The following is a 25,393-nucleotide window of genomic DNA, read 5'->3' as shown; positions in this document are numbered from 1 at the left end:
CAGTGTACGCTCACGCGCATGCGGCACCTGGCCGCCGGAAGTGACGTCGCGCCGCGCCGCCGAGCGGAAACGGGTGGAAAGGAAGCACCGGAAGGGAGGCCGGGGCAGGTTTCCTCGTTCGCGCGGGGAGTCGGAGGAGCGGCAGGAGGGGCGCGGAACGACGACCACCGGCGGCCGGCAGGGCCCGCTGCCGCCGCCGCCGCCATGGCCGTGTCGGAGAGCCAGCTGAAGAAGATGCTTGGCAAGGTAACGGCGAGGCCGGCCGGGGAGCCCCTCCCAGCGGGCTTCTGCCGGGGGAACAGCCTCGGGGCTTCCTCCGCGCTCGCCCCCCCGGGGGGGCCTCCATGCCGCCCCTCTCCCCTCACCTCACGCCGCTTCCCGAGCGAAACTTCCTCCAGAGTCATTATCTTTCCCTTCTTCCTGCTGCCTGGGGGGGCACCCACAAAAATATCCTAGCCAGACACGAATAAACGAGGCCGGCTTTCTGGCAGAAGGAATGGGAAGGGTCTCTAATTTCGTGGGTCGCGAGAATGATCCTCCTGAGAGTCCGCAAAGGGAAAGACCAGGCCGAAATAGTCCCTGGTCTGTCGAGTCCAAAAAGGGATCACCCTTAGCACCCAACGCCTTTTGCTAACTCTTTGAGGCCTCCCTAGTTATTAACAGGAAAATAATGGGCGTGTTGCGATCGCTCCCAAGTTTTCAGTTGGGTGTTTTGTTTTTGTGGGTTTCCGGAATCATTTGCTGCCCTTTGTGGCCTATTTAAAGCTAAATTCCGTTCTGAAATGAGGAACAAGGGTACGACTAAGCTTTTAGTAGCTAAAGGAATCATGGAAACTAGTAAGCAAGTAGTTTAGGAGTTTTTAAAGTCTAAATAAACACAAATTTGGTTTTATTATTATTATTACTATTTCTACTACTGTACTACATTTTTAAAATAAGTATGTAACTCAGCAAGTGAGCAGAGATCATTCAGGTTGGTGAAGGAGTTGGTTAGTTACCATCAGAGAATCTCAGTGATCAAAAGTATACTCAAAGTACCTTGAGTATAAAGGTACTTTGGGCCCAAATTGTGAATTAACACAACTTGACCTAGTGTGCCTTCTGTTAGCAGCAGCTGGGTACAGTTTACTTGGGAGCTTTAGTGACTCTGAGGTACTTGGATAGTGTTAAAACATTTAATTTTAAAACTCTCAAAAGTAAGAAATTTACTATAGGGTTAAATTTACTAGGTTATAGGAATACGTGTCTTGTCAATTACAAAGAAAAGGATGCCACCCAGCAGCTTAGTTCACTAATTCCTTGTATAAGCAACATTTTTGTGCTGGGAATTTCATTTGGAGAAGGTTGTTAATGTTCTTTATACTTCTGCTGAAATCCGTAGAACATAAAGGCTCTGAACATTGATGAAAGGTGACTAGATTCATGATAAAACCTGGATGAGAATGCCAAACTGGTATCAGTATCAAACCAAAGTTCAGTTGATTTGCAAAGTTCAGTGTAGGTTTGTTGTTAAATTGTTAATAAATGAAGCTGTTTGTACTGTATTTTTACTTGCTGTGCTACAGTGGAATTAAGTTTATTGAAAACACAAACTCTTATTTCTTCTTTATGCATAGTACTTACAGAGTAACCTAAATAGTGCCATTTAATTTTAATCTAATCTTGATTCTTATATGTGAGTAAGCTTCATTGAATTCAGTAGTAGTAGTAATTATTATTATTATTATTACTATTATTTATTATTTATATCCCGCCCATCTGACTGGTTTTCCCCAGCCGCTCTGGGCGGCTCCCAACAGAATATTAAACAGAGTAAAACATCAGACATTAAAAGCTTCCTTACACAGGGCTGCCTTCAGATGTCTTCTAACAATCAGTTGTTTATTTCCTTGACATCTGATGGGAGGGCGTTCCACAGGGCGGGCACCACAACTGAGAAGGCTATCTGCCTGGTTTTGACTTCTGAGTAAACGTATAGGAATTGAGCTGTAAGCGTGCTTAAATTTGCAGCCTTACATCTCATGTTCAGTTGAGTTCAGTGGGACTTACTCCCAAGTAAATGTGTGTAGGACAGCAGTTTTACTCATCCAGCTGATCCTTTAGTTGGATGAAGCTGGTTTAATGTGCATATTCTCCCCTGAGTCATTTTCTGATCCATTCTATACTTAATTGGCAAGTAAGTTGCAAAACCACCTTATTACTTTGTAACAAGTTGAATGAAGAGGAGGAAGTAGAATGTAAGAATGCATCATTGCCTGATTAGACACCTGTGATTTTAACCTTCAACATACATTTCTAACTGAGGGTGGGGACAGTATTTTGTCAGCTTTTTGTTGTTAAAGATTATGAGTAGAAATTTGCATATCTTTGCTTCTTAGCTAGCACTATGCTATTTTGGGCCAGATTCAACTAAGTGGGTGCATTAGCGGGAGCTAGCACAAGGGCTTCCACTAGTGCAATGGGACTTTCTCTCTCCTATCCTGCTGGGGGGTCAGGAGAACCCCCAGAACAGTGGGGGGGGGGGAGAGATTGTTCTGTAGAAATGCTTGCACTGATGGAATGTTTGTTCTAGTGTGACACTGAATTCCTCCCTTTTTTAGACTGGTTTTATCAAATTAGTGATAAACCATAGGATTGAATATTTGAACTTGTTCAAGAGCATTCTAAATGTTGAGCTAGTGTGGTGTAGAACATGGATACTATTCATAATTCTTAAAATATTAATTGTTGCATTATTCTCTTTCTGGCTGCATAACTCATTATCTTCAGATAAATATATTGGTAATTAATTGGACGTGAATGTTGGTGACTGCCTTAAAGGTACAAAGTCACTAGTACATTGCTAGCTGAGCTGGCTCTGCACAGCTGATTTTGCTTGGCCATGGTCACAGATCACAGACTAAATCTGTATTTCAGTAGTAGATAGGTAGCCGTGTTGGTCTGCCATAGTCAAAATAAAAAATACCATTTCTCACCTTCCCACCCCTTGCCTTTTCCTGTAAGACCTATTACAGTCGTTAAGAGTCGTCAACAGGCTCTGCCTATCTCCCATTCCCACCATCCTTCTGAGTAACACCCCTCCCCACCTTCTCACTATATAGAAGGATCTGGCAACTTCTATTTCAGTGTATCTGAAGAAGTGTGCATGCACACGAAAGCTCATACCAAGAACTAACTTAGTTGGTCTTTAAGGTGCTACTGGAAGGAATTTTTTATTTTAAATCTGTATTATAATGCATAAAGGCAGGTGGCGGCAGTGCAAACTCTGGTACTGGTTTTTGAGCAATGAGGCCACAGAAGTTGACTGCTGTTGGTCTTACAACCAAAGGCAAGGTGGTTCTTTTAAAATGAGATTCAGAAGCAATACAAAAAACACAAGTGAATGGGAAGATTACAGATTTTATTCTCAAACAGCAAGCAATGTATATATACCAAGCAAGCACTTCAACCTGCCATTTAGAAGCCCTTAAGAAGTGGCAAAGCGACTCCCCCAGGTAGCCTCACTTTGCACAGACCTGCAGCCGATCAGGAGCTTCAAAGAAACTCTGCCCAAACTATAGATAGCAGGTGTGGCTTGCCAGACTGGCTATGTGCAGATCATCCATTAGCCACCCCCACCCAGTGCTTCACCTTTTCAAAACAATGTCCAATGTCAAATAAGGTTCCCAGCACATGAAGGCTGCTGTGTGTCGGGCTTCACCTCCTCCCAACTTTCTCAGGCCATTAAAGACCGGTCTCACACCATCAAAAAACTTAACAAGAGCAAGGGAGGGAGAAGGAACAGATCACTAACTCCTTGATACATTTTTGTCTTCTGGTTGCATTTCCCATACAAGGAGACCTTAAGAACAAGGAGTTGTGAACTGGGATTGCTCAAGTAGGTGAGCAGAGTTGATAGTGGACTTGAAAGAGGAGCTTGAAGGAATCAGTTTTCTTGCGGTCCAGTGGAGAGTGGGCGGCTACAGAGATACGTGTGGGACGTGAGAGTGTTCTGGATCAGTTGGCACTGTGTGTGGATGGCTGAGGTAGAGAAAGATGGTTTTTGCAGAGATGTTGGACTAAATATGTGCCTCTGTCATAGAGACACAATCCTCCACTTATTTCATTGCCATCAGCAGTTTTAAAAATCTGTTCAGGGTCTACATTAATTCATAAGTGTATTCATTTTGTTAGTAGAACTGCGTCAGCTTACCACAAGACAAAAAACATGTTGGATTGTGGACAGTCTCATTTCACTTGAGCATCCTAATTGTAGAATTGAGTTTGATTCACTTTGCATCATGACATACCACCTATACTTGATTCTGGCAGGTCAAGTTTACTCTATAATCTCTGGCAGTAATTCAGCAAAGTGTTTCTATATAAAAAAGTAGTTATAGTATCTTACCTGCTGTGGAAGACTGCAGATCTTGTTCTCTAGTCACTATACAGTGGTGCCCCGCAAGACGAATGCCTCGCAAGACGGAAAACTCGCTAGACGAAAGAGTTTTCCGTTTTGGAGGTGCTTCGCAAAACGAATTTCCTATGGGCTTGCTTCGCAAGACGACAATGTCTTGCGAGTTCCTGCTGGTTTTTTCCCCTCACCCCCCCCTTTTTCTAAGCCCCTAAGCTGCTTATCAGCTGATCCGATCAGCAGATAAGCCACTAATAGCGCTAATCTGCTAATCCTTCAATGGGCTTGCTTCCTTCAATGGGCTTGCTTTGCAAGACGAAAAAACCGCTAGACGAAGAGAATCACAGAACGGATTGTTTTCGTCTTGCGAGGCACCACTGTAGTTGTGTTGAAGGAAGTCTAAATGTTTTCAGTGGAAGTTGTCTTTCGTGGAGCTTTTAAGATTTTCAAAAATCTATTTCCCCCTAGTACAAGTACAGAGACTTGACTGTTCAGGAAACTGTCAGTGTTATTACCCAGTACAAAGACCTCAAGCCTGTAATGGATGGATATGGTGAGTTTTTATGTTATGTTTTTCTTTTTTGTGCAGTATTTTTGTTAGCTAGCCTATGTCAGTTTCCTATCAGTATATCTTATTTTGTGTAAGAAATTTTATGACAAAGAAGAAATAAGGTAGCTTATTCGACCAGGGGTAGCTAACCTGGTGTTCCCCAGATCTTGTTAGACTACAGTCAGCCTTAGCTAGCAAACACAATAGTCAGAGATGGAGGACCAAAGGTTAGTTACCCCTGTACTGTGCTAATTATTTGAGACATGCTTTTTGGCAAAATGGTAATAGGGAAACCCTTTTTCCCAAAGCCAATGATCAGGGGTGATGGGATTGTAGTCCAGCAATGTCTGGAGTACCACAGCCACTGCCCACTTGACTTGGAAATAGTATTGCTCATATTTAGGCTTTGCTTTGAAGGCTGACAACTACAATAGCAATTTTATGGCAACTTTATTTTTCATAGATTCTAGAATTGTATGGAGCAGATCTGCCTGTGTCACACAATAATTTGCTTGCCATTTCTTATTGTGTGGTGTTATTAGTTCATTTTCCTAGAAGATGCTTGCTTGTATATAGAGAAGTGTTTGAAGAAAAGTAGTCTCTGAGATTATATATCTATTTTGTCAAGCATGCACGCAGCTTTTGTTATCTGACTATCAAATGAACAGGTTGCATAATGCTTTTTTTTGCTTTTCAGTTTTTAATGATGGTTCATCAAGAGAACTGATGAGCCTCACAGGAACCATTCCTGTAAATTACAAAGGTATGTATCTGTCTTGGGTAGATTGCCAGTACATTACTTGAAAGCTTACATCATTTACTTTGATCAGCTTGGTCACTAACTTGTTCTGAATGCTTTGTTCTTAGTTTTGGACCTTTGTACAACTGTTTTGTGTTGCCACATACAGGAGATTTTCCTATTCTTTGTGCAGTGTCCAACAAAGCTTTTTCATTAGCACAATGTGTTCAGTGGAATTTCCCCCTCACTGCATGTACCCTGGGAGAGGGGCTCAAGGAGACTTCCAGAACAGTGGACTGGAGGGCAGCCTGCTTCTGTTAGTGGAGGTTAGAAGGCCTTCCATCACTACAAGGGCAGCATTTGTAGTCATTCCTATTTCACAGCATTAAAATATATTGTCAGAAGGAGAAAATAATAATGCATTCATCTTTTTTTTTTAATAACTTCTTCAGGTAACACATACAATATCCCAATATGTCTGTGGCTGTTGGATACATATCCATACAATCCACCCATCTGTTTTGTTAAGCCGACTAGTTCAATGACAATTAAAACTGGGAAGCACGTGGATGCAAATGGCAAGATATACCTTCCATATCTACATGAATGGAAACATGTAAGTACAATTATAAAATCCTTAACCTTTAGCCCTAAATTACTTCACCATTTAAGTAGCAGTTTTGTTTAATATTCTGCTTTCTCCTTTGGTCATTTGTTAGAGCAGAAAGATGTGACATTGGGAAACTGGGATCTCTGTTGAGTAAAACCTTAGCACTCTTACACAGTACTAATTGTGTTACTGCTTTTGTCATATTTGATCTCCATTCATGAGACCTGCAATCGAAATGTGGCCTGCCATAAAATGTCTAATTGCTACCGATAATTAATATGGGCTTAGGGTTCATATTCTCATCAGTACTTTCTCAGTGATATGCTACACTTTTTATCAGATAGTGATTGCACCTGAATTGGAACATACTTGACCAAAACCTACAAATAGAGTAACCAAATGACCACCTATAACTGACAAGGTGATGGGTGCATTGTCATTATTAATCTTTGTGGGATTAAAAAAGCAAAGAGATTTTTATATGCTTTCCCCTTAGCCACAATCAGATTTGATTGGCTTGATTCAAGTGATGATTGTGGTGTTTGGAGAAGAACCTCCAGTCTTCTCTCGGCCTACCATTTCAGCAGCCTACCCACCTTACCAGGCAACAGGACCACCAAACTGTAAGTACCTTGTACCCCATATACAGTGGTGCCCCGCAAGACGAAATTAATTCGTTCCGCAATTTTTGTCGTCTAGCGAATTTTTCGTCTTGCGAATCACGAAATCCCATAGGAATGCATTGAAAATCAATTAATGCGTTCCTATGGTCAAAAAAAAGTCCAAACAAAGCCAAATTTGGTACAACAACAGTTTATTAACTGCTCTTTAAAGTCACACATACTGTAAAGAGCAGTTCAAAAATTTAAGGGAAAATAAATTAACTTTATAAACAAAACATGTCTTTGTTTTTAGACAAAGAAAAAAAAGTCGCGAGACGTTTTCGTCTTGCGAAGCAAGCCCATAGGGAAATTCGTCTTGCGAGGCAAATCGAAAACGGAAAAACCTTTCGTCTAGTGAGTTTTTTGTCTTGCGAGGCATTCGTCTTGCGAGGTACCACTGTACTTGCAAATTGCAATGAAAACAAGTAGAATAATGGCACAGTGTATTGTTGAAAGGATCTAGTTATTGTAGTATCAGTTTTTAAATATGTAATTATGTTGTTGGTTAAAATATAAAGTATCACTGCTGCCAATTGCCCAGTCCAGAGCACAAGTTGTATAGCCAATATTCATTCTTTATAATCTTTTTCAGCTACCAGCAGCTCAGAGTTTGGCTTATTTAAATGCAGAAAATTAGGCTAGATATTTTGAGCATGCTGTCTAATAACTGTTTTGATTATAAATAAATTTCAATGAAAGATGTTTAGTTTTTTAGCACCCACACTACAAACTCAACAACGTTGCTACAATTCATTTGATCCTTCATCTGTTTTCAAACATTATTTATGCTAATATTTTGCCATTATCAGTACCTTTATCTTCATATGTCATTGTTTTTGAAACTTATTTATTTTATAATGCTAGCAGAGTTATATTGGCATCCTTTATACTAATTTTCTTTTAATTGCAAATCAAATTAAAAACTCACTTTGGTATCTAATTTTTGGGTATCTAATAATGACACTTTTATGTTCCATTGCTCTCAACTTCTGAGAAAAAGATGTTCCTACAACTGCTAATTATTTTGCAAGAATTTACTGCGCTATTTTATAAGATGTGTAGGGTAGTTATTTGAAATGTATACTTATACCAGTTTGAAAACAGGGATTATTGTAGGAAAATTAATTTTATAGAACAAAAACCTGTCATTGTTAGATGTACCAATGCTGAGCACTCAAGGAAAGTTAAATTTGCTTTCTCTTCTGCCATTTTAGCATTGCAAAAAGCTTTCTTTCTTTTTACCACCAGAGAATATCATCTCTGCCAGTAGGTGTCAGCCAAATATAGAATAGCCAGGAGTTTGACTTCAGAACTAGTAAAGCTATATATTGCCAGCTTGAAAGTAACACTAATGCTTTGACACCATCACTTTAAAAATCATAGGTAGCTGTCCTTGTCTTCAGTGGGGGTGTGGGTGTGCAAAACCACAGTTGGGAAATAGCTTCATTAGGACCCTTGGAAATGTAATATTAATGGTGAGCAAGTTTTCAGGTTCTCCAGAACTCTTCATTGCACTGCATGTAGAGTTGGTGCAGTGAGAGATATAACATAATGGAGAAAGCCCCAAAGTGCAGTCTCAATTGTCTTAAATTGGAGTGTGGGATGTGTTACTTATACTTAATGAATGCAAGGCACACATCACATCTAATTCATTGATTTCTCCCTCGTGTCCCATCTTGGACCACTCCAGAAACTTCCTCAAATTTCAGGTGATTTTTGGAAGGGGCGTAGTGAGCTGCAGTGGGGAGGAGGGGGAAAGTGGACCTTTTCCCACACAATTCTGGAACCAACTCTATAGATCCAGCTCTTAGTATGAACATTTTAATCTTTATTATTAGATTAATTGCTCCATTTTAATAATGGCTTGTTTGTAAGGACTCCCTGGTTATATAGGACTGGATTCAATTAAAGTACTAAACAATTATACTAGCAGGAGCCAGTGGAAGGGCTCACAGTAGCACAGCTGGGTCTCCCCACACTATCTGCTTTGGGAGGAAAAAACCCCAGACTGCAGGAGGAGAAGAGAGGAGATTGTTCTGTCAAGCAAGCAAAAACACTTGCACCAAGGGAAAAATTGAAATAATGTGATGTTGAACTCCACCTATGGATTTGAATATGTGTAAGGAAAAAATGGGATGAATGAACACTCTGAATTGGCTTATGCAGCAAGAGTAAAGTAACTGAAATGCATAATAAGTGCAAGCACAACAGGGAAGACTAGGAACAGGAATGGTTTCCTGGGCTGCTGTTTGCTTATTCTGAAGGTGGGGCAGGGGTCAAGAAGGCTTCTTTTTTTCATTCCTTTCCTTTTGCATTTGCTTCATGTGGGCTATTAAAAAATTACTTTTACAACTGTAGAAATTACAAATGGGCTGCATCAATAGTTGTCATTCTATTAATAGAACAGCTGCTTCTGTTCCAAAAAGGGACTGAGGTTCAGTGGAGACTTGGGGAAGTGATTATTGCCTCTTGTCTCAGCACCAACTTCCATGGTCTTCCACAGAATACCCCCCTCCCCCTGTCCTCCAGAACAACTTTCAGGGGTCAGAAATAGCAGGAAGAAATAGGTAACCATTGCATCTTCCTTTCCTCCCAGAAGGTTTCTGCTCACAAGAAGTCTGGATCTAACCTAGTGCAATGTATTCAACTAAGTTCTACTCAACCCATTGAAAGAAATAGACCTAAGTTCATTATTTCCATTCATTTGGTGGATCTACCTTGAGTAGAGGCAACCCAATTAATTTTTAACTACTTATTTGTAAAGATAATATTATATAATTGAACAACACTATCCTAAATTGTTAAAATGTTTGAAATTGTTGTTGTGCACAGCTTCCTATATGCCAGGAATGCCAAGTGGAATGCCTCATTTCCCTCCTGGACCACCACCTAACCCAAGGTAAGCTATAGTTTGCTGAATCTGCCGATCCAATAGACTACACTGTCAATATTGGACAATGTGATGTTGTGCCCATTTCTGAAATTGAGAGTGATGGACTTTAAAAGCATTAGATTTGTATTCCATTCATCTTGAGTTCAGTTTTGTCTGGGTGTTGAGTCAGGGTCTTTTATATGTTGTTATTTAAATACAGTCATCAAAAACCCTGGTTGCATTTAAGGCCCCCTTCATTTGAGTAAAGCAATGATTAAGTGTATAGTGAGCAAAATTGGTGTCATTGTAAACCTATACTTCTAAAATGACTCACGTTCTTGCCTTTTTATAAAATTTTTCAGCTTGCTTCCTGCATTCTTAACATTATTTGGCTGCATCCTCTCCTGATGAGAGCCCTTTTATATATAAAAAACCTAGGCTTCCCATGTCCATGTTCAAAGAACACATGTAGGGGGGTGCACAGCTATGCATTTTTTTTCTGTCTCTGATGTCTCTGTTCCCTCTAGCTCATCCCCCAGACCTTTGTGCATTGGGCAGAAGATCTGTTGGGAGAATGTGTAAGTTCAGCTTAATGCACACAGGCTCCTCCACAAAATTTGCATCCACACATCCACAGAACTCCTACTTAAATGGAGGAGCCTGTGTACCTTCTGCTGAATGTGTGCAAGTTTCCCCTTCAGACTTTCTGCCCAATACGTATAAGTCTGAGGGTGGAGCCAGCAATAGACAGTGTGGGCAGTGGTGGTGGAGCAACTCCAAAACAGACCCAGGATTAGAACCCAACGTGCTGGAGCAGCTGCTGCAGCCCACGTGTTTTGGCAGGGCCCCATTGGAGCTGATGCCTGTCTTGCTATCACCCGCATTGACACCCTGCCTGGCATTTCCACCACCGTTGGGGTCTCTATCCAATGCACCGATCACTACCCTCCACCAGCAGGTGCCATTTTCATATGGGAACCAAGCTACCACTCAAACCCAGTCCGTGGTGGGTGGCCACCATCTCAGGGCCCCCAAAATGCAGTGCTCACAAACAGGCATTGCATTTGGGGTCTCTGAGATGGCAGCCATCTGCTGCTGAAGATCAGAGCTGAGTAGTAGCCTGTTTTCCATCAAAAACACCGCTGCCATCTGCTGGATAAGCACAACCAGAGGGGGTGAGAAATGACTGGTGGCAGCAGAATTGGTGGGCAGAGTGCCCAAGGGAAGACACATTGTTGGGCAGGGGAACTGAGAGAGGCCCAATCTGAGAGTCTACTAAAATCTAACACCAACCTTGATAAAATGCACTGCTACCTTTTGCACATGTTCTTTTAATGTATGGAGACAGAAGAGGGCTGAGGACTGCTTTATTTCTACACATCGGCTCATTTTCTCCCTTTAGTTGTTGGCTAGTGTTAGTACAATGAATTAAACAGTAAGGCTTGTTCACAATAGACACAGTTCTGAGTGTAGAAATCCCACACATGTACTGTATTGTATCTCCCTTTTTCATATCCTGTGGTATTATTGTCTCTAGTTTCCTATTATTGATGGCTTATTAGTTCTGCCATCACTATATGGATTTTATAACTTATTCTGAAAATGGAGTGCATGGCACCAACTGACTGGAAATAGAGGGCACTAACTTTTGAGGAAAGTAACGTAGCATGCAGAAACTCTAAAATGTGTACATGCTCTGGCAGTTGCAGAAGCCTGCTCAATCTCCCCTCTGTAAATGAAACCACCAAGGCAACATAGACCTTTTCAAATGAAAATAATGCAACAAAGTACAAACCTGTTAACTGCTAACATAGAATGAACCATGAATAATTAGACTGAGTGCCTCTACCTATCTTCAGCTTTAATCCACAAATGTGAAGAAACTTTGATCAGGGAACTTGAAATTTATTTATACATATTTGAATAACATTGATTAAAACATTGATACCTCTGAAACCTATGGATGACAACAAATTTCTCATGGTCTTGAATATTACTCTGACCATTTATATCTGCATCAGTGGCTCTTTTTTAAATTCTGTTTGTCTATTATAAATTGTTTAAATGTATAAAAAAAATGCTTATGAATGGAAATATTAACTAAAGAATGCATAACACTGTGTCTTTCTCCCCCTCCCCTTTAAAGTGGTTACCCAAGCTATCCTTACCCTCCCCCTAGCGGATCATTTCCACCAACAACTAGCACACAACACTACCCTTCTCAGCCTCCTGTAACTACTGTGGGTGAGTAGCTTTGAAAGTGTCTTTTTCCAAATGTAATGAGATTGCTCATTCTAAATATACAGCATAAAGCAAATCCAAATACACCTATTTCTGAGATGGGCATTAAGTGTTTCGTGGCAAAAACATCAGTTACATTACACTTTAACCATGCTAGATGTTCATTTTTTTCTCCATTGTTTGATTTATGGAACAATCATTAACTGTTTTCACTGTTCAACAAACTTCAGTTTTATTGAACTGTTTTATGTAATGAAGTTCACATGTGTTTGAAAATATTATGTTTGCAGGTCCAAGATAAATTAAAGCCCGAAGGCTTTTTTTTTATTTTAAGCCTACATATTTATTATGTTCTTATTGACTGGGGGAATGATCTTGTAGTTATGAACTTTTCAATGATGAGAAAGGGGTGGGTTTCATTTGATCACACCACTGAATGTAGCAGGAACTTGAACAGCAGCATCATTTGGGCACAAGAATGAAGAGGCCAGTGTGGAGTAACTGCAGTCCAAGATGCAGTACTACAGCCTATTTACAAGCCTTTTGCTATGTCAGCCAAGAATGGAGAACAGTACCTAAGGATGATGTGAAGAAGCCTTGATTGCTGTCGAGTAGCACTGAAAATACAGTTGAGTTCCGTGCTTAACTGGAAGCGAACCAAGCTATCCTTGACTCCATCGTGTTTTCCAGTACACTCCCAAACTGCAATTTTTTTCCACTTTTGTGTGTGTGATGCAAGTGTAGAAGTGCCGTTCATGACGTAGCCCAGCTACCATCACCAGATTTTCATTTTGTGAAGTTTGTTGATCTGTAAGCTAAAGGTGCCAATCAACAGCTTTCTTCTGTTTCACATTCAGTATAATTCTTGGGTGCTGAAATGCTTGCTCACCTGTGTTACTACTTAGCCCAGAACTACCAAACCTGTTCAGGAGAGAAGTCATAAGAATCTGAAAATATTGTTGCCTCTAGTGATAAGCAAAAACTTGAAAACCCTCAAAAGAGTATAATTTAGAAAGCACATTATTATTTAGCACAAAGACTGCAAGATCCCTGGCCACATCATCATCCACTGTTTTCTTGTCCAGTGTCACATAGAATATATTTGAACTCCAAAAATTATCATCACTTTTGTTGAGCTATTACTATTATCGTTATTTTACAGGTCTATGGACTGCTTCAGAGCCATATGCTATTGAAGCTATGTACAGTAAGATCAAATACAAAAGATGCAAACTCTAAAAACAATAAAACCATTTTTACAATTATAAAATTGACTGGATAGCATGTCAGGAAAAGACTTCATAAACAAAACCAAGTTGAAAATTGCAGGGAAAATGTAAAACTGATAATTTTCTGTAGTTTAATACTGGGGGTCTACATTGTTTAGAAGAGATCAAATTACTCTTCTTTCAGGGCAGTAATAGAAAATCTATCCCTAGTGCAAGCTTTCTAGCATTTTGTTTAGAAAATGAATTTTTAGAAATGGAGATGTAATATGGCAACAAAAATTAATCCTGTCAGGCAAAGCATGGAAATGGTTACATAAATTTCTACATAAGATTTAATAGAGAAGTATAACTCTACTCCCTGGGCTTTCTTAAGAGTCGAAGCTTTCTCTTCTGCTTGGTCTGCTTGAAAGGTATGGACTTCTGCTCCTGACCTTTTGTTAATTTTGGGGAAAAATCTGGAAGAACTTCATTCTGAATAGAGCACATCTATCAAACCTATATACTTTATCAAGATCTAAATGGATTGTTAGCAACTTTATTTAGAAAAGATATTTTCAGTTGCTCTTGTAAGATTGATCAAAAGGGTACATGAGCATGCATTCCTTTCCATTGATCTTATAACTTGCATACAGGCATTTTTACCTGTAAACTTTACACACCAATCTTCAAATAAAGTTGACTTTATGGATTATTATGCCATGTAATTTAAGATAGAGGTGCCTCATGTTTTGATTTTTACATGGAATAATTCAGACAACACTGAATAAAGTTTTCAGGAGGTGCTTGGGCCACAAAATTTATGAAGCATTAATGTATGTTTGTTCTCTTAATAGCAGATGGCAGAAGAAAGCAGAAACAGGTATGGATATGTGGTCATTCTTACGTTTTCTGGGCAGAAAAAAGAGCACTTGAAAGAAGCTTTGGCCCACAGTTGGGCATTCGACTGGAGGATGCCAAACTACATTGGCTAGGAAAGAGTGGCATGACATGGGATCAGTTGATACCCAGCCTATTGCACACGCGGCGGCGTCTAACAGATCCTGATATATTGGTGGTCCATCTAGGAGGAAATGACCTTGGGACATACGCAGATTATGATCTCATAAGACAAATGAAGAAAGATATAATACATATTAAGATAACATTCAAGAACAGCATCCTTGTCTGGTCTAATATTGTACCCCGCAAAGCATGGAGCCAAGATATGTCCCATGAATTTATGGAGAAAAGCAGGAAGAGAGTAAATCGGGAAATCAGCAGTTTTATGGAACGTATTGGAGGGATTATAATCAAACACGATTCACTTGTCCCAGAGCCTCCAGGATTGTTCCATCTAGATGGTGTTCTCTTGTCTGAAAGTGGCACAGATGTCTTCAACCTGGATTTATTAAGTGTTTTGGAGACTTTGATCTAACTTTTTCTTTGGAGAAGGAATAATAGATTTCAGTTTAAGCAAGTATGGAAGGTCTCTACAGACAGAGATTATTAGAAGGTTGTGAACGGTGGTAATTTGAATTTTCAGGCAGCGGAATTGCACTGTTAATATGGTGGTGGGTATTAATTTAGTAATGTAATTGCTAGTGGCATTGTTCTGCAACCACTTGCAGTAAGACATTTGCCGATATATTTAACTGGTTTTTTTTTAATTCTGTTTACTTCCCCACCCCACTGAATTCAGTTTGCTTCTACAGTGTGCTTAGAGACACTGCCAAGCAGTTTAGTTTCCCTGATTGATATTCCCATCCAAAAAATGCTCAGTGAATAGCATGAGTGATAGCTACCTAAAATATGGGTGCAGTAATAGCTTAAAAAGGGTAATCAGAAAAAACATCATAAAAATATGTAACTTTGGAAAAGGTGAGTCTGACTAGAGCAGGAAAACAAACTGAAGCATTAGGGCTTCATTATACATGGACTCACATGTTACTCTAGTTATACGTTAATCACTTATGCTTCATGAGTGTTAACATATGGCAGGCTCAGAGGTAAAATTCTTAATAAACCATAGTTCATTAAGCAAGAATAAGCATCAAGCTTATTCCTGCCTCCCCATGTGTGCCAGGTTCAGCCCAAGCTGCTTTTAAGTCACACTTTCCTCTGAAATGGGGAATTGAGGTTTAATACAAGTTTGCTAATCAGATTTCAGATGCTGGTTAGTAAATCAACTTTAAACCAGTGCTCCCAATTTCAGACATAATGGGAAACTGAGTTAAAGAGCCTAGGCTCAAAGTACTAAAACCAGCATAAACACCAGATGCTCCTTCATGGCTTATTCAACCAGGAATTTCACATCCAAAATCCTATATAAGTTTTAGACACTGAAAGTTTTAAATGTTATTCTGCAAGACATTCATTGCAAAAGATCATGACTGCCCAGAGCTATTATGGCACTTGTTAAAACTGTGTGAAGGTACATATTCTGGTTACCTTGAAGCTTGTTGAACTGTCTGACAAGTGACTGTATGACAGTTTTGCCATGTTTTGCTTTGGCATTACTGTGTCACCTTTCCTGGAAAAAAGGCAGATCGCCTGCATCCGAATTTGCTTTTAAAATATAATCTAATAGAATGACCATTTTTCACAATCACTGTTAGTAATTACTAGGAAACAAATTACAGGGAAACATGCTTTTTTTATTTAAAAAAAACACCCTGCTGTGAACTTGATTATTCTTAAGGAGAGTTGGTTGTGAATGAAGCCACATGAGACAATATCCTTCAGTGTTTCGGTAGCACATTTTATGTAAATTGCTTTTATGCTGTAATGTGCCTTTCACAAACAAGAGAGAGCTTAACTTCAGTGGCTTATTCACCTTCCCAGCTTCTCTGAAATCAGGTCAATATCCAGACGAATTCTGGATTCGTTGGTATTGTGGTTTTAAATGGTCAGTACTTCCAAATATGATATCAATCTTGTAGGTTGATGTTGGAAGCTAAAATTCAGCACAAATGTGATTCTGGAATGCAAGGGCAACAGGAATAGAATGTAGCAGACTAGAATTGAACTTTACTGCAGTTTAAGATGAATGCTTGGATTACATTTATATTTTTTTACATAACCTCTCTTTGCATACCACTCTGGAAATTTCCCACTAGATTGGGGGAGAACTATATAGCCTTTGGGAGGGACAGGAGCAGAATTCTACATGTTTATAGTGCAGTCCAGCTCGTTCCCTTAAGGACATGGCAGGCGCTTACAACTGACTATGGCCTTCATTTTGAATACTTGCTTGTAGTAGGGACGTTAAGTTCCAATATGGATCTGGGCCTATCTTTTCTACCTTTTTGATGTTGGGCAATGCTGTTTGATCCATCTAATTTGTATAACTTGGAGATTTGTGTTCTAACAATAAAATACTAGTATTTATTTCTTAGTCCTTACATTCTTTGTTAGTGAACACTTAGTACTGAATGATGTGAATTTTTTTTATAAAGACGATTGAGGAAAGATGTTCTTTGGGTTGCTGATTGTACTTGTTGAAACACTTCTTGATCAGCCCACAGTCAAAACATCCCAGAAATGGTGATACTTTCCTCAGCTATATTTAGGTTGTATAAAAATAGTGTGTTTAAGTAAGCTACTACTACTCATAATTTTATTAAAACAAAACTGTCAAGAGCTGTTACTACCATTATCTGCATGAGATAAAAGTAAAGCTTTGGATCCAGACTTGGTCTTACATAAGTTGAAAGGACTTCTACTTGCACAAGGCAGCTTACCGATCTCCCCCTTCAACTGCATTTCCTCACCACCCATCTCATACTGTTCTTGAGGTTCCCTCTACTCTCAAGGGTGGTTTTTTGGGAGAATGCAAGGGAAAGCTTTCAGGCAAAACAGTGTTGCTTTTTGGATCCATGGTATTCATTTTGTTGGGGCTGTTAAAGTACTATATATGGTTTATTTATGGTTGGTATATAGTATTTCAAGTATGTTGCATGTTTATGAATGAGCAACAAATATTAAGTTTGCTTTTCTATTTTCATGTTAGCTCACAGCGTCTCCCTTGCTCGCACATCTGTACGAACAAGGTGGCCTTTCAGAAATCTTTGTCCTTTTTGGAATACTCCAGTTTCTTGGGGAACTGGAATATAGCAGTGAGCAGAGCAACATCTTCCACAGGGTCTCTTTGATTTGCAGACTTAATTAAGCTTTGGGGGGTAAGTAGCAGTTATATAATGAGAATGGAATCCCCTAAAAAGACTAGTAGAGATGGATATCAGGGTTCATTCTTCTAAGATTTCTTTCCGTAAATATATTAACATCCAGGTGTTCAGAGTTCACTTATGTTATCATGGAGCAGGATCCCAATGCACAAGTGAAAAGCACTTCCACTGGGCAAGAGGTGGAATTTCCTTCTGCTGGAAATTCCTTGCAGCTCATGGGGGCCATTATGGAGGGCTCTCCAACCTTGGATGTTGTGCCACTAGAAGCAGGGTCTGAGAAAGAAGAGACCATAGCTCAATGAGTAGATATTTTGTCTGCTGAAGATGTGTCAGGTTAAATTCCTGGCATTGCCTGGTAAAAGGTTCAGTGAAGATTGGCCCCAGGCTGATATCAATGTTCTTTCCTTTCAATTTTTATTCTCAGACAATGGGGTTTTTTTTGCTCAAGAATATAAGTTGCATATTAAGGGTTTATGGCGGTGTTAATCTTAAGGTACTTAATTTGTGGGGTGGGGGTAGAGGTTACCACCTTATCTGAAGAAATGTCTTACCTGAAGTTCAACTAAACAGAGGCCTAGTAAGGCAGTATTTTCTGGAAGTCATTCAAACTGGTTATTGGGCCCCCAGCTGATGGACTTCCACACTGTATTAATCCTTTAAAATGGACTGTCTACTCTGGCAGTTCTGATACAGCTAAAGCAATTTAGTCTGTTTAATCTTTCACTTCCATCTTTCAGTGTTAATATTTTGTTTGACATCATACCCCTCCTGAAAAGTCAACTGAAAAGATAATTAAAATTCTTTTCTAGTTAATAATTGAGGAATACACCATTATTACTTTGTTTATGCTACATTTCACATTGTCCTGCTGGTGGTAATATATAGTCATCATTATTAAATTAAATTAAACATCAGTTTCTTCCAGTGCCAAGTTGATATTTGGCTGTTTCTTTTCTGTCTGAGTCAACTGCTAGTCTGCAGTACTGTAAGGTCAGTACCATAAGGTCAGTTCTGAAACTAGACTCTGTATAGCAAAGGTTAAATGTCTGAGTTTTCCCTTGGACGTATGGCTGCATGCCAGGAACTCTTCTCTAAGGGTGGCTAATTATGGAAGTGATTGAAAATGTTAAGGGTTCATGTTCTTGAAGGTGCTCTTCAAATCAAGTGCTCCTGGTATGAATTGGTATATGGTGGTAGCTTGTCTTGTTCTCTGTACATCTAAAACCATATATTTGTACATGCAGACTTATTTCTCTGATTTTATTTAAGCTCTAGACAAAAGCTTCATAAATAAACAGCTTTGACCAAGAAGTTGTAACTGGTTTTAAGATATATTTATATGATATATGCTTATGGTGGAAATAAACCTGGGGCAGAGAGAGATGGAAATGTGGGTCTAGCACTTGAATAGGATTTTGTTTTGCTGGTTTTTTCAATATCATTTTCTGGATGACCATATAGGCTGATAATCCTAAATTAGCATTGAGTAGACCGACTGAAATAAGTGGGCTTAAGTCCATTGATCTAAATGGGTCTACTTCTGAATGAGTAACATTTGATATCACCCATAGTTGCTTTGAACAGTGTTTACCTTCCTCTTTAGCACAGCTTACTGAGTTGAGCCAATTGGTTTGTTCGTTTTGTTCAGGTTTTTCTTTTTTGAGGTTTTTTTTTCTTATTTTGCTGTTGACCAATTTTAATACAGTTTCTGAAGCAGGGGATTAGCAAAATAAGGTTAAGTTACTTTTTGAAACTGCCTTCATGATTTTCTTACTCTGAATAATTCGTTTTAAACAGGACAGGTCTAGACAGTAGTAGAAGAAGATAAAACTTGGTATGGAAAACACAGAAATGGATAGTTTCAGAACAGAACCTTCATTTGTTTTGTTGAAACTGTTATCTAGATCATTCAGAAGAAAACGATGCAACATGTTGCAATTTAGGACCAATTTCTGCAGTAAACTCTTGCGTGCAGCTGTCTTCAGGTACAGGAATATGCAACACAGGGTGAATGGGGAAGACACTTAAGAGAACCTCTTTAGTGATTTGACATGGTACTTCAAATTCAACCAGAAGTAGCCCTTGGAATTTGGCAATGCAGATAATCACATGCTGGCATCACTTCAAACCTACCTTAAGTCTGCCAGAATACTTGTTTTCATTTGTCCAACCACATAGCAGCTAGTCTGGTCTTAATCTCTTAAAGGCAAACTTTGATGAATTCTTAAATCAGTTGAGAGGGATTAGAGGGTTACATCTTTTGATGTACATAAACATATTTGCTTAGATCACTTAAGTTACACTCCTGTGTTTGGCTAGTTAAAACGTCTGAATGTTTGCAGTTCACTCAAATCACCTGAGATTATATTATAGAACGTCTACTACATACTGTTTTGCCTTGGGTCTTTTCAGTAGTTGGGACAGCACTTGAGGACACAACACATTCCATGGTGCCCCTCTAAAGATGAAAGAATATCAAACAATATCCTGGCTTCCATCTCTGTTTTAGCCTGAATTATACTCGCTTTCTTGCTGCACAAGTATTTGAATAAATGTTTTAACAACAACTTTTATATTTAATGAGAATATGGCTTGTTTTAAAAGCAACGCAACAACAATTCTAAGGATGTCGGCTCTGGCATTTGCTTATTTCTTAGCTGTCATTTTGGAACCTGCGGGAATTTGTTAACATGAGTTTTGATGCCTTTATTTGAGCTCGCCTTACAAATTGTATACATCTAGCATCATGTATCAGCGTAACTGTCTGTATGCCTGTTCATTCTTCAGAAATATGCATATAATTCAAGTTGAAACTGTTAAAAATTACATACCAGTAATTATGTAAAAGTGGGAGGCATTTTTGGAGGTGTTGGTATTTGGAGATTTTCCAGGATGTTTTGGGGCCCCTTGTCTCATAAGAATGTCTTATTAAAATCTGTATTATTATTATTATACTTTTAATATAATAGAAAATTAATAATGCCAATGTTTGGAGAGGTTTTTTTGTTTTGTTTTTGGGATAAAAGCTTCATGGGGGGAACTCAGATGATACGCAAATGTTTAGAATCAGCAATGTGCAGAACCCTGAGCTGTAATAATGTTTTGTGTTCAAATAATTTTTGGTTTAAATTGCTCAACATTTGTTATGCAGAAGAGTTTCTTTATCTGACACCAGTTTTCAGTGTTCCTTACATATGATGCCACGCCTATACATACTCAAGAGAAGAGCAGAAAGACTTTAGGGAGCAATGATCAACATAACGGACATTAGCATCAGACTTTGAACTTTGTTGGACATGAACACAAGACAAGAATGGAAATGAGAGCAAATAGAAATCATCTGGTGTTCACTGAAATTGGTAATTGGACTTTAAACACATTGAAGAAATGAAATGGTGATACTCATCCGTCATTAATTTTATTCTGAAGATAAGAAGCTTATATCCATTTAACGAAAAGAAAATGACAGCAGGAAGAATGAAATATTGAAAATGAATCAACAATGTATCCTCATAAAGTGAAATCCCAAGTCTGGAGTCGGAAGTTCCAGAGACTGTGATTCCATAAAGTTGTTTTGGCGTGAAGATCCCACCAGAGTGAGTGAAGCAGCAGCAAGACAGAGCGGATTCAGAAACGACAGCATGAACAGACGTTTTCCGTACTTTGCTTACTTTTGCTGAGTGGACAAAATTGCTGCAGGTGGGCTGGTCAGGAAACTGCTGGGATGGACCCATACCACACTTTCTACATACTAAGTGCTATTTGGGGCAGTGGGAACACCTCAAAAGCAAAAAGAATGGACTGATAATTGTGAAAGAGACTGTAAGAAGAAGAGTTTTAATGTTAAGAGAACACATGGATGGCGGCAAATTCAAGCTGCATATGAAACCTGTGGGGCTCTTTGAGTTGGTGTGTTAAGGTAAAATACAATTTTTATACTAGAGTGCTGTTGCTAATTCTTGCTAGGTTTGATATAATTTTGATGTTTGGAAACCTACACAGTTTATTGAATACTTTCTTAAAATATATTTGTAGATTAATAACGGTAGTGATTAAGACAGGGCATTCATTTTTATAAAATTTCAAGTCCTCAATGTAAGGAAACTCTTCAGACAGTGTTGTCTGTGAGGAGACAAGTGAAAAACTTGTAGATTTGAATGTGCAATGTGAATTCGTGGATGTGAGTGTTTGGAAGGAAAGGTTTTAATAAGGAAAGACCATCTTGTGCATGGCAAACATTTGAGGTTTCATGTGAACTTGGTGATAAAAAATGACTGTAGATATTTTATATGATGGTTGATGCAAAAGCAAAAGAAATATTTGTATAAAAAATAAACTAGTGTTTCATTGTTTGTAGCTCAACTCAGTGCTCCTCAAACAATAACCAGAGCTAGTAATCTGACAGAAGCATTCTGTGTTTTCATTAAAACATTTTGAATTTGGGGGTGTTCCAAAGTAAAGTTTGAGTGGCTGAGAGCTAAACCTGTGTTCAAGGACGATGTTTTTTCATTGTAATAATTAGCTAATGTGTTAGTTAGCTAACACTTGAAAGCTCTATGGTTGCTTTTAAAATATTTGCTGGTTCAAGTTCACAGTTGCACTCTGTGAGAAGATGGGCAGAACCTCCTTAAGTTGGGAAAGTACAATAGATTATTAAGCAACTTATAAGTTCATGGGTACACCTTTTGGAATGTTATGTCTGAAAATTAATCTGTTTTAACATACTCTAGTTTTTTTAGCCTCAAATACCTTTGCAAACAGATTGTCATGACCTACAAATCTCCTTAGAAGTAGAAGGGGTTGATTCTGTGACTGAATCTTATTGTACAGGTCCCAGCAGAGATGGCACCATTAGCGAAGATACCATTCGAGCTTCGCTTATTTCAGCAGTCAGTGATAAGCTGAGATGGAGAATGAAAGAAGAAATGGACCGTGCCCAGGCAGAGCTCAATGCCTTGAAGCGCACAGAGGAAGACTTGAAAAAAGGTCACCAAAAGCTTGAAGAGATGGTAACTCGCCTAGACCAGGAAGTGGTAAGCAAACGAAAAGGCCTTTTTCCTTTTAAGCAATTAAAAGCATTGGGCTCATGACTTCCCATGTCTTTTCAAACAACAACGAAGCCTTTTTGGTTGCTCAAAGCAGCTGGAACATTTCCTTCCTTGCAGTAGATTCTGTTGCCTGTAGCTCTTGGCATCCATTGTGTGGTAGGTGTTATAGGAAATGAAAAATTTAGCCCTTTTCTTTTTAGCCATCTATTCTTCACCACTGATTCATTATCTGCAAGTGAGGATAGTGGTCTTAAAACTGCAGAGACATTACAATTATTTGTCCTGTGTCTATGGTTATTTACAAGGTCAGTAGCACAGGAATGGTGAAATTTTGAGAACATCCAAATAAGCAGTTAAATGCTGTTCTCGTACATAAATACAGTGGTACCTCGGGTTACATACGCTTCAGGTTACAGACTCCGCTAACCCAGAAATAGTGCTTCAGGTTAAGAACTTTGCTTCAGGATGAGAACAGAAATCGTGCTCCAGCGGCAGCAGGAGGCCCCATTAGCTAAAGTGGTACCTCAAGTTAAGAACAGTTTCAGGCTAAGAACGGACCTCCGGAACGAATTAAGTACTTAACCCGAGGTACCACTGTACTCTTAAAGTGTTACGGAGCAATCCTACTGAGGCAAAGAAACTGCCACACCCAAAGTCCTGCCGGCCTTATGCTGGCAGGGCAGAAGGTGGTGTTGTAGCACCCATCCTGGCTTTTTCCTTTTGCAACTACCCTGTCCTTTGCCCACTCTGCCTACCACCCCGTTTTCCCGTCTAGTGCCCAAAGGACGGGAAACTGAGTACACCAGCTTCAGGACCATGTACTCCCTCCCCACCCCGTTCCAGAGGTATGTTATGGGAACAGGAGAGTTTGGGATTCAGTGGATCCCAAGTTTCCCCAGGCAGGCACCTTTTTTGCCATTATTGCCCTCAGAGCAGCGTGGGGGTAATTTCTTCACATGCAATAGATGTTTGAGGGCAGGAGGGAAACCTCTTTCCTGTGATACCTGGGACTCCCTTCCATGGACTTTAAAAGGAAATTTAGGGTGTTGATTAAATAGGTATCAAGGCATCTTAAAACAAACCTATAATTTTTTAAATTTTAGGCTGAAGTTGACAAGAACATTGACCTCCTGAAAAAGAAAGACGAAGAGCTGAGTTCTGCCTTGGAAAAAATGGAGAGTCAGTCAGAAAATAATGACATAGACGAAGTTATTGTTCCTACAGCGCCACTTTACAAACAAATTCTGAACTTGTATGCTGAGGAAAATGCCATTGAAGATACCATCTTTTACCTGGGTGAAGCATTGAGACGTGGAGTTATTGATCTTGATATCTTTCTAAAGGTAAGTTTGAGTAAATATTCAAAGGTACGTTCATGTAGTTTTTCTGCTCCACTGAAACCAATAGTTGTGTTCCTAGTTCTTAACTCTAATGCTTCTTCAAATGTAGGGAAGAAGGGAGGGTTTTCAAATGCATTGGATGGTACCAGAGTGTGACTGTTGTTATCTCTCTCACACATCAGCAAAGCTGTAGTTTAGAGCCTTACACACCTGACAGCCAGGAAGATATAAGCCTGTAGTACAGAATAACTTGTCTTCCCATGATGAGTTGGACCACTGTGTATATATTCTTCTTGTAACAGGTCTGAATGAGGCATTTAATGCACTGTCTGGTCAGGTTTTGTGGGATAAGTTTCAGCTTTTGGGTCTTGAGGACGTGCTTGTAGCTGTATGGCCAACCAAATGCCCTCTTTACCTTTTCCCATTTTGGCTGATTCAAGTTATTGTGTGGGTGACTGCATGTGTCTAGTAAACTGTTTCTGAAGCTTTGGTCTTCAGCTGTTGTTGGACTACAATTCCCATCAACCCTAGCTAGCAGTACCAGTTGTCAGGGATTATGGGAGTTGTAGTCCAACAACAGCTGGGGCCCCAAGTTTCAGAAACACTGGTATATGTTACATGAACCATTACACAAAATTAATTTATAAGAATCTAAAAATGTCAAAATTTGCATCATTGAAATTATTGGGACATACAGTCGAAGACAAAATGCCAGTCAAAATGGTATCTTACTTTTCAAGTTGTCTTTAAATTCAAAATCTGCACCTAAATATTCATTTATCAATAACGAAGATACCCTATTGAAGTTGATCAAATTAAAATGTTATAGATCGTGCTCAGATGATTTACCCTGGCCTGTTTTTTCTTTTCAGCATGTCCGCCTCTTGTCTCGCAAGCAGTTTCAGCTGCGGGCACTTATGCAGAAAGCAAGAAAAACGGCAGGACTCAGTGATCTCTACTGACCCATGGCTTAGGGAAGAGTGGTGTAGTCCAAGTGGTCATATCCTCATTTATTTTTTCCTTTTAATCAGTAAGTGGCCAGAATAAGTTATTACATCATTCAACTTGTAAAATATTTTGAATGGATAATATATTTTCTTTTTTTCTTTTTGTTTTGGTAAGGACTAGCTTTATTAATGCACTTTCTATTCTCTGTAAACCTTTTGCATTTGTGGGCTGATGGCTAAATAAAATTTGTTGTGTTAACACTTTTTTGGGGGTGCTACAGACATTTGTGTAACGAATGCCACTGCTGTAGTCTCAAGTTTGTCTAATGTAGAATGTAGCTGGAAACTTCATACGTGTACTTTCAAGATTAATTTATAATAAAAGCGTAGAAGTTAGTAGCAGGTTGGGATAAAATGTGTGTTTGTTTTCTAGCCTCATCCTCTGCATACTTATACAGAAGAAATAAGGCCCATTTTGTTCAAGGGGACTATGTATGCTTAGAATTGCAGATCAGTTATCAGCCCCCCTATTCACAATAACATTGCTAGTTTAGTCAGTTATAGGGCACATTGTCCATTTGATCAGATTTAGTCTTGGG

At 39.2% G+C, this 25,393-nt stretch overlaps 1 protein-coding gene across 3 annotated transcripts; it reads left to right on the top strand.

The window, feature by feature from the left end:
* The first annotated feature begins 42 nt into the window (after positions 1-42).
* On the top strand, positions 43-25,196 carry TSG101 (tumor susceptibility 101). 3 transcript variants are annotated; one of them, XR_014522452.1, is made up of 11 exons: positions 43-246; positions 4,862-4,946; positions 5,641-5,706; positions 6,135-6,298; positions 6,789-6,915; positions 9,787-9,853; positions 11,973-12,070; positions 14,130-21,378; positions 22,290-22,492; positions 23,611-23,850; positions 24,720-25,196. XR_014522452.1 is itself a non-coding variant. In XM_083489117.1 (10 exons), exons 1-10 carry the CDS (start codon positions 205-207, stop codon positions 24,807-24,809), a joined length of 1,182 nt encoding a protein of 393 aa, XP_083345243.1. In that variant the 5' UTR covers positions 43-204; the 3' UTR covers positions 24,810-25,196. The 3 variants fall into 3 exon arrangements, 2 of the variants coding, with proteins under 2 accessions (XP_083345243.1, XP_083345242.1); XM_083489117.1 differs by lacking the exon at positions 14,130-21,378; XM_083489116.1 differs by lacking the exons at positions 22,290-22,492; positions 23,611-23,850; positions 24,720-25,196 and having other exon boundaries at positions 14,133-16,662.
* Positions 25,197-25,393: the final 197 nt, after the last annotated feature.

The sequence above is a fragment of the Podarcis liolepis genome (assembly GCF_965112155.1).
Source record: "Podarcis liolepis genome assembly, chromosome: 1".
Taxonomy (NCBI): domain Eukaryota; kingdom Metazoa; phylum Chordata; class Lepidosauria; order Squamata; family Lacertidae; genus Podarcis; species Podarcis liolepis.
The sequence above is the reverse complement of the archived record's forward strand: the minus strand, read 5'-3'. Positions and strand labels throughout refer to the sequence as shown.

What these genes read in the sequence shown, in the direction of transcription:
- TSG101 (XM_083489116.1), top strand. Translation starts at nt 205, where the DNA reads ATGGCCGTGTCGGAGAGCCAGCTGAAGAAGATGCTTGGCAAG. An exon ending in TGAAGAAGATGCTTGGCAAG is followed by an intron (nt 247 to 4,861) that starts GTAACGGCGAGG and finishes ATTTCCCCCTAG; the next exon opens with TACAAGTACAGAGACTTGAC. An exon ending in CATTCCTGTAAATTACAAAG is followed by an intron (nt 5,707 to 6,134) that starts GTATGTATCTGT and finishes TAACTTCTTCAG; the next exon opens with GTAACACATACAATATCCCA.